The following is a 13,112-nucleotide window of genomic DNA, read 5'->3' on the forward strand; positions in this document are numbered from 1 at the left end:
ATATATATATATATATATATATATATATATATATATATATATATATATATATATATATATATATATATATATACATATATATGTGTGTGTATATATATATATATGTGTATATATATATGTATAAATTTATATATGTGTATGTATATACAGTATATATGTATATATATATATATATGTGTGTGTATATATACATATATATATGTGTGTATATCATGTATATATATATATATATATATATATTAGTGTGTATATATATATATGTATGTGTATGTATGTATGTTTGTATATATATGTACATGTGTGTGTGTATGTATATGTATGTGTGTGTATATATGTATATGTATGTATGTGTGTGTGTGTATTTATATAAACACACAAATATAAATATATATATGTATGTGTGTGTATAAATATATATGTGTGTGTGTATATATATGTATATATGTGTGTGTGTGATTGTGTGTATGTATGTATGTGTGTGTGTGTGTGTGTGTGCATATATGTATATTTATATATGTGTGTATATATATGTATATATGTGTGTGTGTGATTGTTTATATGTATGTATGTGTGTGTGTGTGTGTATGTATGTATGTGTGTATATGTGTATATATGTATATTTGTGTGTGTGATTGTGTATATGTATGTATGTGTATGTATGTATAAGTGTATATGTGAGTATATATATATGCATGTATGTACGTATGTATATGTGTGTGTATATATGTATGTATGTGTGTGTTGTCACAGTATTATGTGTGTACTTGTGTATATAAATGTGTGTATATATGTATGTGTGTGTATATATATGCGTGTATGTACGTATGTATATGTGTGTGTGTATATATATATATGTATGTGTGTATATATATATATATATATATATATATATATGTATGTGTGTGTATATATATATATATATATATATATATGTATGTATGTGTGTGTTGTCACAGTATGTATGTTTGTACATGTGTATATAATTGTGTGTATATGTATCGCCTGGGGACATCTCTGCGCTGCTGATCCGCCTCCGCTTGGGATGGTTTCCTGCTGGCTCCGCTGTGAGCGGGACTCTCGCTGCTGTGTTGGATCCGCTTTGGACTGGACTCTCGCGACTGTGTTGGAACCAATATGGATTGAACTTTCACAGTATCATGTTAGACCCGCTCGACATCCATTGCTTTCGTCCTCTCCAAGGTTCTCATAGTCATCATTGTCACCGATGTCCCACTGGGTGTGAGTTTTCCTTGACCTTATGTGGGCCTACCGAGGATGTGGTAGTGGTTTGTGTTGTGGTTTGTGCAGCCCTTTGAGACACTAGTGATTTAGGGCTATATAAGTGAACATTGATTGATTGATTGATATATATATACATGTATGCACGTATGTATATGTGTGTATATGTATATATGTATATATATATATATATATACATATATGTATGTATGTGTACGTACAGTATGTATGTATATGTGTGTTGTCACAGTATGTTGCATACCGGAGCTTCTCCCCCTTACCTCTTTGTGATGTCACAAAATACCTGGACTGCAAAACCCTCCCAACAGAGGCATCCAAAACTACGTGCAAGCTCACACCCTACGATTCCACACATTGGCATTAGTTAACAGGAGTATCCAACATTGTAAAAAGACAACATTTATCGCACGTCCCCTTTAAAGGTTTGCTTCCTAACTTTAGGGGGAGCTGTGGGGTTAAACGAAGCAGATGGTTTCTTATTCTTACTTTAAAATAAAACACATTTAGGGCAATAACGATAACAACTTTGAACTGTTCTTCTCTCTTCCTTTCCCTAGTCCGTCGTGAAAGATGCAGGCTGTGGACGCAGCAAGAAAAAGAAAACGTCGAAATGAAGCCCTGGAAGTTGTTCAGCAGATATTTTTGCCAAAAGTGTCAAAAACACAAGTAACCATGTTTTGATCATGTTTTCTGTTGAACAAATATTCTGCCTCGGCTATAATGTTTACATTTCTTGACATAACTACATGGTTAGTTTGTTTTTGTTATGCTTAGAACTTTGACATGTAAATATTTGATCTTTTTTTTATGCAATCCCCTGTGCTCTTTGAGCCACAAAATGTAAGTAAGCAAGTGCGGCTATAAAAACAAATCCTGCAGGACAGTGAATTCAGGCAGCAGTTAAACCATTTCTATCAAATGGCAATCACTGTAAACACGGACTTGGTTCAGCTCCTGCAAAGCTACCAAGAAAGGCAGAGCGAGTCGTGAAAGAGGCCAGTGTCAGCACTGTCAGGGGGGCTTTGCCAAAAAACCCAAAAAGGGAGAGCGGAAGTCTCATCACAAGATATTCAGCCAGCACCTGTTGTGTAATCTGTGCCAAGGCGCAGACCAGAGACTTGAATTGTGAACCCACCAAGCTAATGGAATTTTGTTGAAGAATATAGTGTTTTTTTGAGTGGGGGTATCATGGTAAATATTATCAAACAATTAAAAATCATGTATATTTTGATTTGTTTACGATATTTTTATTGCTGTTTAGTTTACATCAAACAAAGTTAAACATATAGGTATAAGCAAAGCCTTTTCAATATTACCTTTTTTCTATCTGTTAGAGCAGACCTGGGCAAATGAAGGCCCGGGGACCACACGCGGCCCGCTGAGTTTTACAATCTGGCCCGCCGGACATTCCCAAATAATTTTTTGAGATCTTTAAGATGGAAAGTGTAGCTGCCATTATGATGTGCAGTGATGTTTTCTAATGAACTATAGTAGTTCAATGATTGGAATCTGCGCTTTGGGATGATATACCAGTTACTATGGTAATCTAATTAGTTACTATGGTCATCTACGGTGGGGCAAAAAGTATTTAGTCAGCCACCGATTGTGCAAGTTCTCCCACTTAAAATGATGACAGAGGTCTGTAATTTTCATCATAGGTACACTTCAACTGTGAGAGACAGAATGTGAAAAAAAATCCAGGAATTCACATTGTAGGAATTTTAAAGAATTTATTTGTAAATTATGGTGGAAAATAAGTATTTGGTCAACCATTCAAAGCTTTCACTGATGGAAGGAGGTTTCGGCTCAAAATCTCACGATACATGGCCCCATTCATTCTTTCCTTAACACGGATCAATCGTCCTGTCCCCTTAGCAGAAAAACAGCCCCAAAGCATGATGTTTCCACCCCCATGCTTCACAGTAGGTGTGGTGTTCTTGGGATGCAACTCAGTATTCTTCTTCCTCCAAACACGACGAGTTGAGTTTATACCAAAATGGATACATGGATGATACAGCAGAGGATTTGGAGAATGTCATGTGGTCAGATGAAACCAAAATAGAACTTTTTGGTATAGACTCAACTCATGGCTCAGTGTTCCTGAGCCCATGTGGTGATATCATTTAGAGATTGATGTCGGTTTTTGATATGGTGCCGTCTGAGGGATCGAAGGTCACGATCATTCAATGATGGTTTCCGGCCATGCCGCTTACGTGGAGTGATTTCTCCAGATTCTCTGAACCTTTTGATGATATTATGGACCGTAGATGTTGAAATCCCTAAATTTCTTGCAATTGCACTTTGAGAAACGTTGTTCTTGAACTGTTTGACTATTTGCTCACGCAGTTGTGGACAAAGGGGTGTACCTCGCCCCATCCTTTCTTGTGAAAGACTGAGCATTTTTTCGGAAGCTGTTTTTATACCCAATCATGGCATCCACCTGTTCCCAATTAGCCTGCACACCTGTGGGATGTTCCAAATAAGTGTTTGATGAGTATTCCTCAACTTTATCAGTATTTATTGCCACATTTGCCAACTCCTTTGTCACGTGTTGCTGGCATCAAATTCTAAAGTTAATGATTATTTGCACACAAAAAAAAAAAAGTTTATCAGTTTGAACATCAAATATGTTGTCTTTGTAGCATATGGAAACAGGGTTTATAAGTGATATCGTAACACACCATGCCAGATAAATATTGCAAACTTGGATTCCTTGCAATAAAATAGAGACACAATGGAACAAGTAGAAACAGTCACTTTCCATAAAAAGTTTTGAAACATGTCATTTAGAATGTTACACAAAAACAAAGACCCTGCCCCAAGTGGAGGAGTTCAAGTACCTAGGAGTCTTGTTCACGAGTGGGGGAAGAGTGGATCGTGAAATCGACAGGCGGATCGGTGCGGCGTCTTCAGTAATGCGGACGTTGTATCGATCCGTTGTGGTGAAGAAGGAGCTGAGCCGGAAGGCAAAGCTCTCAATTTACCGGTCGATCTACGTTCCCATCCTCACCTATGGTCATGAGCTTTGGGTCATGACCGAAAGGATAAGATCATGGGTACAAGCGGCCGAAATGAGTTTCCTCCGCCGGGTGGCGGGGCTCTCCCTTACAGATAGGGTGAGAAGCTCTGTCATCCGGGAGGAACTCAAAGTAAAGCCGCTGCTCCTCCACATCGAGAGGAGCCAGATGAGGTGGTTCGGGCATCTGGTCAGGATGCCACCCGAACGCCTCCCTAGGGAGGTGTTTAGAGCACGTCCAGCTGGTAGGAGGCCACGGGGAAGACCCAGGACACGTTGGGAAGACTATGTCTCCCGGCTGGCCTGGGAACGCCTCGGGATCCCCCGGGAAGAGCTAGACGAAGTGGCTGGGGAGAGGGAAGTCTGGGCTTCCCTGCTTAGGCTGCTGCCCCCGCGACCCGATCTCGGATAAGCGGAAGATGATGGATGGACACAAAAACAAAGTCTATCTTTGTCAGCCCTGTGATGAGGTGGTGACTTGTCCAGGGTGTAGCCCGCCTTCTGCCCGAAGGCAGCTGAGATAGGCTCCAGCGCCCCCAAAAGGGACAAGTGGTGGATGGATGTGTAAAGCCTGTATTTCACTGCATTTTTTTTGCTTGGCACATACTTGCCAACCCTCCCGGATATTCCGGGAGACTCCCGAAATTTAGCGCCTCTCCCGAAAACCTCCCGGGACAAATTTTCTGCCAAAAATCCCCCGAAATTCAGGCGGAGCTGGAGGCCACGTCCCCTCCAGCTGCATGCAGACCTTACTCAATGTTGTGACCCTCTTAAACAGGACAATACTGCCTTCTACTGTACATAGAATAGAATGTAAATATATTCTACATTTAAGTGCAGTCAATGAACATGCATTAGGGAGTCTGTTCTGAAGCCCACAGTAAAGAGACAACTTCATCACGTCGCCTGGTTATTGACTCCAACCCAATACATTACACCTTCGACGAGCAAAATGAAGAAATATGCTTGCACGTTTCAGAACAATTGGAAACAAGAATTTCAGTTTATCCAGAAGAGTTCGAAAGGAAGGGGTATGTTGCCTGTAAATTTTGTAGAACAGACTTCTCCATCGAACACGGCGGCCGAACGGATATACTCAGCCATCAACGGTCAGCGAAGCACAAAGCGTCCGCAGCGCAGCATCGTTCACAACGCAGTATTATGGCCCACGTCGCAAAATGGAGACCCGATGGTGTAACTTATGCTGAGACAAAGATGGCTATGCTGATAGCTGGAAGCAACGTCTTGTTCTCTTTTGCGGATGTCTACAACAAATCTGAGAACGATGTTCCCGGATTCGGAGATCGCTCACCAATACGCAATTGGTAGAACAAAGGTTCCTCAAATAGTGAAAGGTAAGTGTTGTTGTTGTTTTTTAGTAACCAGCAAGCACAGTACATTTAGTAAAACAACTGTGTTTTTATTACTGTGTATTTGATAGATGCCGTCGGAAATTCAACAATTTATTTTATTTATATATATAATAAAATAAATATATATAGCTAGAATTCACTGAAAGTCAAGCATTTCATATATATATATATATATGCTCTTTTTTTGGTTGGTTTCCTGGCGTGGGTTCATAGGTGAGGGTGAAGTTGTACCCGCTTTCATCAAGTGCTTTCTGGTACGGGGGGGTTGCTTGGTCGAATTCAGCTTTGCTAGATGACAGCATGGATAGCCTTTTATTAATTCCGGTAGGTATTCTTTTCGTGGTGGTTGGTGGGTGGTTGCTGTCATGGTGCACATATTGGAGTGTTGTGTTGGGTTTCGTGAATGGTTGGTAGCTGTTATTTCTCAGGTTGAAAGTGACGTTGAGATATATATATATATATATATATATATATATATATATATATATATGATCGACAAACACTTCCCCAAAGGCAACACCCTAAGAAAAATATTCAACAAGAACAACATTAAATTGAGCTACAGCTGTATGAATAACATACAACAAATAATTTCAAACCACAACAAAGCAATTGCAAAAGGACTGCTCACCCCCAGACTAAACGACTCTGAAACCAATAAGGAATGTAACTGATGCAAGAAACCTAATTGTCCTCTCAACGGAGGGTGCTTACAGACATCAGTCGTTTACCAAGCAAAGGTAAACACGCCCGTAGGATTAACCGAAGGAGCGTTCAAAACAAGATGGAATAATCACAACGCCTCCTTTAGAAACCAGACTTTGCGGAATTCTACAGAACTCAGCAAACACATTTGGAACCTCAAAGATAGTAAAGTTGAATATTCAATAACATGGCAAATTCTTGCATCCAGCACACCTTACAACAGTGGTAATAAAAGATGCAACCTATGCTTAAAAGAGAAACTGTTTATTATATATCATCCAGATCTATCATCCCTCAACAAGCGCAGTGAAATCATTTCAACATGCCGCCACAGATGGAAACACCTCCTAGGTAACACATGAGCCAATCACCACACCCTACGCCTGCCTGTACCCACCCACTCTGTGCTCTATATAAACCATTGTATGTGAATGCTTCCATTAAAATCTCCTGATGATTGAGGGAACCCCTCATGAAACAGTTCTGTAGAGACGAAGTAGTCTTGTAATTTTTCTCACACCTACATATATATATATATATATATATATATATATATTCATCCATTTCCTACCGCTTATTCCCTTTTGGGGTTGCGGGGGGCGCTGGCGCTTATCTCAGCTACAATCGGGCGGAAGGCAGGGTCCAGGGTACACCCTGGACAAGTCGCCACTCATCGCAGGCCCAACACAGATAGACAACATTCACATTCACACACTAGGGCCAATTTAGTGTTGCCAATCAACCTATCCCCAGGTGCATGTTTTTGGAAGTGGGAGGAAGCTGGAGTACCCGGAGGGAACCCACGTATTCACGGGGAGAACCATGCAAACTCCACACAGAAAGATCCAGAGCCTGGATTTGAACCTAGGACTGCAGGACCTTCGTATTGTGAGGCAGACGCACTAACCCCTCTTCCATCGTGAAGCCCTTATATCTCAAGGTTGGCAAGTATGGCTTGGCAGTAATGAAGCGCGATATAATCCTCGCCAACAGATGTCGCTGTGGCGTCTCAAGATGACCCGTGCGCGCCTTCATTTCCCCGCAGAAGAAGAACCCCGCCAGCAGTCCCAAATCTTCCAGCGAGACCACCCCGGCAAGGTGTCTGCCTCTCCGCCCGGCCGCTGCACTCCAACGCGGCAACTTTTCCACCCCCACCCCCCTGCCCTCTTTCCGGGTCTTCCACCACACCTTCCTCCCCGGCCACACCAGCTAATTCTCCACGGCCATGGCGACCAGCGCGAAGCGGAAGCAAGAGGAGACTCATCTGAAGATGCTCCGGGAAATGACCAGCCTGCCCGCGAATAGGAAATGCTTCGACTGCGACCAGCGCGGCCCGACTTATGTCAACATGACCGTGGGCTCCTTCGTGTGCACTACCTGCTCGGGCGTCTTGTAAGTTGGTCTCCTATTTGCTTTCTTCATCGTCCGCTTAAGAGCTGGCCGCTCCGCCGCTGACTTGGCGGTTCTGTTAGCTCTAATGCTAGCGTTCAAGTCAAGACCGGTTCGGGGGGGGTGCCACCCCTGGTCCAGCCCGACGGTTTTTAATTTAGTACATAGTTGATTTAAAGGCCTACTGAAATGCCATCTATCCATCCATCCTCTTCCGCTTATCCGAGGTCGGGTCGCGGGGGCAGCAGCCTAAGCAGGGAAGCCCAGACTTCCCTCTCCCCAGCCACTTCGTCTAGCTCAAGTGTCGGCAACCTTTACCACTCAAAGAGCCATTTTGACCCATTTCATAAATTATAGGCCTACTGAAATGAGATTATCCTATTTAAACGGGGATAGCAGGTCCATTTTATGTGTCATACTTGATCATTTTGCGATATTTTTGCTGAAAGGATTTAGTAGAGAACATCGACGATAAAATTCCAACTTTTGGTCGCTACTAAAACAGCCCTGCCTTTACCGGAAGTAGCAGACGATGACGTCACCGGTGTGAGGGCTCTGTCACGCCAAATTTGTTCCCCCCCCTACAAAAACCTTCCCCCCCTGGAAGACATTTGGCGTGACAGCCCCTCTAATGCCTGAAGGACCCCGATGAGGGCGTGATAATAATAATAATAATAATAATGGATTAGGTTTATATCGCGCTTTTATATTATTAGATACTCATAGCGTTCACAGAGAAGTGGGATCCCATCATTCATTCACACCTAATACCAAGTTATATGACTCTTAAGGGTTACAGCTGCAAAATTAGCGAAGCACAAATAGCTTGAAAAGTTAGCATGCTGGAATGCTAATATTTTTTCCTCACTGTTATTTTTCACCAATGACAATCAGCCAATTTTAATGCTTTTAAAACAGGCAGCTGTGTGGGCTGCTTTAATGAAGTTATTTGACTCTTAAGGGTTACAGCTGCAAAATTAGCGAAGCACAAATAGCTTGAAAGGTTAGCATGCTGGAATGCTAATATTTTTTCCTCACCGTTATTTTTCACCAATGACAATCAGACAATTATAATGCTTTTAAAACAGGCAGCTGTGTGGGCTGCTTTAAGGTCCTTCCACTCTCATTGGGGTCCTTCAGGCCTTAGAGGGGCTGTCACGCCAAATCTTTTCCGGGGGGAAGGTTTTTGTAGGGGGGAAGAAATCTGGCGTGACAGCTCCTCACATTGTTTATAATGTGAGCCACCAGCAGCAAGAGCTATTCGGACCGAGAAAGCGACAATTTCCCCATTAATTTGAGCGAGGATGAAAGATTCGTGGATGAGGATATTGATAGTGAAGGACTTGAAAGAAAAAAAAAAGGCGATTGCATTGGGAGCGATTCAGATGTTTGTAGACACATTTACTAGGATAATTCTGGGGAATCCCTTATCTTTCTATTGTGTTGCTAGTGTTTTAGTGAGTTAAATAGTACCTGATAGTCAGAGGGGTGTGTCCACGGGTGTGTTGACATGGACGGCGCAAGCTCAGCTGATCTCCGGTAAGAGGCGACTTTTTACCACAATTTTCTCACCGAAACCTGCCGGTTGACAATTGGTCGGGAACCATGTTCGCTCGACCGCTCTGATCCATAGTAAAGCTTCACCTCCGGGAATTTTAAACAAGGAATCACTGTGTGTTTGTGTGGCTAAAGGCTAAAGCTTCCCACCTCCATCTTTCTTCTTTGACTTCTCCATTATTAATTGAACAAATTGCAAAAGATTCAGCAACACAGATGTCCAGAATACTGTTTAATTGCGCGATGAAAAGAGATGACTTTTAGTCGCAAGTGGTGCTGGGCTAATATGTCCCCTCCATCCAATAACGTCACAAACATCATTCTGCGAAGTTTTCAACAGGAAACTCCGCGGGAAATTTAAAATTGCAATTTAGTAAACTAAAAAGGCCGTATTGGCATGTGTTGCAATGTTAATATTTCATCATTGATATATAAACTATCAGACTGCGTGGTCGGTAGTAGTGGGTTTCAGTAGGCATTTAAAAGTTCACAACAGTGGCCTAGTGGTTAGAGTGTCCGCCCTGAGATCGGCAGGTCGTGAGTTCAAATCCCGGCCGAGTCATACCAAAGCCTATAAAAATGGGACCCATTACCTCCTTGCTTGGCACTCGGCATCAAGGTTTGGAATTTGGGGTTAAATCACCAAAAATGATTCCCGGGCGCAGCCATCGCTGCTGCTCACTGCTCCCCTCACCTCCCAGGGGGTGATCAAGGCTGATGGGTCAAATGCAGAAAATTATTTCGCCACACCTAGTGTGTGTGTGTGTGTGTGTGTGTGTGTGTGTGTGTGTGTGTGTGTGTGTGTGTGTGTGTGTGACAATCATTGGTACTTAAACTTTAACTTTAAAGGCCTACTGAAACCCACTACTACCAACCACGCCGTCTGATAGTTTATACAGTGGGGCAAAAAAGTATTTAGTCAGCCACCGATTGTGCAAGTTCTCCCACTTAAAATGATGACAGAGGTCTGTAATTTTCATCATAGGTACACTTCAACTGTGAGAGACAGAATGTGAAGGAAAAAAATCCAGGAAATGTAAAGAATTTATTTGTAAATTCTGGTGGAAAATAAGTATTTGGTCAACCATTCAAAGCTCTCACTGATGGAAGGAGGTTTTGGCTCAAAATCTCACGATACATGGCCCCATTCATTCTTTCCTTAACACGGATCAATCGTCCTGTCTCCTTAGAAGAAAAACAGCCCCAAAGCATGATGTTTCCACCCCCATGCTTCACAGTAGGTATGGTGTTCTTGGGATGCAACTCAGTATTCTTCTTCCTCCAAACACGACGAGTTGAGTTTATACCAAAAAGTTCTATTTTGGTTTCATTTGACCACATGACAATCCCCCAATCCTCTGCTGTATCATCCATGTATCCATTTTCATACACCGTATCGACTCTTGTTGAATCGTTAATGCAGCGAATCGTTCTGTTGTAAATAAATCAATTTTGAATTGCATCGTAATCCAGGTATCGTGATGTGAATTGAATCGTCAATCATTAAAAAATTTTCATTTTTCTACCTGTGTGCATGCCCATTTTTTACTTTTGACAGGTATCATAGTAATTAAGTGTGTAATACGTAAGAAAACATTTGATAAACCGCATTATTTCTAAAATGAATATACATTTATACTAGAGATGTCTGATAATGGCTTTTTTGTCCAACTCTTAATTACCGATTCTGATATCTACCGATACATACAGTCGTGGAATTAACACATTATTATGCCTAATTTTGTTGTGATGCCCCGCTGGATGCATTGAACAATGTAACAAGGTTTTCCAAAATAAATCAACTCAAGTTATGGAAAAAAAATGCCAACAACCATCCATTTCCTACCGCTTATTCCCTTTGGGGGCGCTGGTGCCTATCTCGGCTAGAATCAGGCGGAAGGCGGGGTACACCCTGGACAAGTCCCCACCTCATCGCTCTGCCATATTTATTATTGAACTCACAAAGTGCATTATTTTTTTTACAAGCCTCAGAACAGCAGCTTGGAATTTGGGACATGCTCTCTCTTAGAGAGCGTGAGGAGGTTGAGGTGGGCTGGGGGGGGTTGAGGTGTGGGGGTGTAGGAGGTAGCGGGGGGTGTATATTGTGGCGTCCCGGAAGAGCTAGTGCTACAAGGGATTCTGGGTATTTGTCCTGTTGTGTTTATGTTGTGTTACATTGCGGATGTTTTCCCGAAATGTGTTTGTCATTCTTGTTTTGGTGTGCGTTCAAAGTGCGGCACATATTTGTAACAGTGTTAAAGTTGTTTAGACGGCCACCATCAGTGTTACCTGTATGACTGTTGACCAAGTATGCCTTGCATTCACTTGTGTGTGTGTGAAAAGCCGTAAAAGGTTTATTGGCGCTCTGTACTTCTCCCTACGTCCGTGTACCACTCTTTACAGCGGCGTTTTAAAAAGTCATAAAGTTGACTTTTTGAAACCGATAGCGATAATTTCCGATATTACATTTTAAAGCATTTATCGGCCGATAATATCGGCAGTCCGATATTATCGGACATCTCTAATCATTATGATGAATGTATACCGGGAAAAATACGGCACGGAGGTTTTTCAACATTATGTTTGAGGACGTGTTTCAGTGTGGGTATGTAAGTACGTTTTGACCACATTCAACAATACCGCGATAATAACGATAATCAGTTGTTCAGCCTCCCAACACTATTTCAACACTACTGTTTAATTGACATTCATGTCAAACAATCGACTTCGAACTCGTCCAATCCTCACATTCTTCCACCCAAGTTGTACTCAGCATGGACTCTGCCCTAATCACCCCGGTACTTTACAGCCAATCTTGTTCTTAAATCCCTTCCTGCAGGCAGGATTTCTCTATAGAGTCTCACTACTTTCACTACTTTTCTGGGAACTATCATGAAGCTTCCTGGCCCCCAGTGAATGTTAATGTCGACAAGACAGCACATCCCTACAAACCCCTCCTAGTACACAACATGTTGTTAAATAAGTTTAACAGCATTGTAAAGTTAAACTATAGTTGTTCAACGTGCCAATTGCTCATCAAACGGGATTTAAGAATAACATGCTGCTAATCGGGAAGTGGCTTTGTGTTTACCTATTTATTTGGATTTCAAACACCTATCCAAATTTTTAGACTTTTTTTTTTCCCCAGCAGGTTTTTTTAGAAAGACTACATAAACGACCACCACAACATAGTCACATTTTCTGTTGATGAAAGTACAGTGTTCATAATGGGTAGGAAGTCAATGACGTGGAGGCTTAAAATACTGGAATATCGTAGTCCAAGCATGTCATAAACTGTACAAATTCAGCTGACTTTACATTTCAGTCTTTGCATCCTGTCTTTGTTATGCTTTGCTTCAGTCACCACATGTACCTATAGGTGCTTTTCCTTTGTAGGAAATCTGTCAAACAGGCCCACTTTTTTCTCTTGGATTGTTTTATTTAACCCATCTGTGGTGTCCGGGTCTCTGGCACCCGTTTCCATTTTTTATTAAAAGAAAAATGATACAATTAATTCATTTTAACTCAATTTGTTCCGTAAGTAAGCAGCTTACTTACAGAACAAATTACAAGATCGCATACACTAATGTAAAGCATATCACATAGTAACTCCAAAATTATAAACAGCTCAGTTTTGACCAAAATTGAGTTACTGGGTTTTGCCTTTGGACGGGAGATATATGTTCTTCACAGAAAATGAGTCAAAGTCAGTGAGTCTCAGTTAGAAAAAATAATTAATTGTATAATTTTTCTTTTAATAAAAAATGGAAATGGGTGCCAGAGACCCGAACACCACGGATGGGTTGAATAAA

The 13,112-nt window shown here is 41.5% G+C and overlaps 2 protein-coding genes across 5 annotated transcripts in view; both read left to right on the plus strand.

Moving 5' to 3' along the window:
• The window catches only part of zgc:110269 (probable flap endonuclease 1 homolog), a 22,833-nt gene extending 20,342 nt beyond the window's left edge, over positions 1 to 2,491 (plus strand). For both annotated transcript variants that reach the window (XM_061919886.1, XM_061919887.1), the window contains exon 11: positions 1,818 to 2,491. In XM_061919886.1, the coding sequence (XP_061775870.1) occupies positions 1,818 to 1,874 (57 nt within the window). In that variant the 3' untranslated portion in view covers positions 1,875 to 2,491. The remainder of the gene's footprint in view (positions 1 to 1,817) is intronic.
• Positions 2,492 to 7,394: 4,903 nt separating this feature from the next.
• agfg1b (ArfGAP with FG repeats 1b) overlaps positions 7,395 to 13,112 on the plus strand; it is a 39,907-nt gene continuing 34,189 nt past the window's right edge. For 2 of the 3 annotated variants that reach the window (XM_061919890.1, XM_061919889.1), the window contains exon 1: positions 7,395 to 7,746. In XM_061919890.1, the coding sequence (XP_061775874.1) occupies positions 7,580 to 7,746 (167 nt within the window). In that variant the 5' untranslated portion in view covers positions 7,395 to 7,579. The remainder of the gene's footprint in view (positions 7,747 to 13,112) is intronic. The other variant, XM_061919888.1, reaches the window with a different exon arrangement.

This window comes from Nerophis ophidion, linkage group LG14, assembly GCF_033978795.1.
Source record: "Nerophis ophidion isolate RoL-2023_Sa linkage group LG14, RoL_Noph_v1.0, whole genome shotgun sequence".
NCBI lineage: Eukaryota > Metazoa > Chordata > Actinopteri > Syngnathiformes > Syngnathidae > Nerophis > Nerophis ophidion.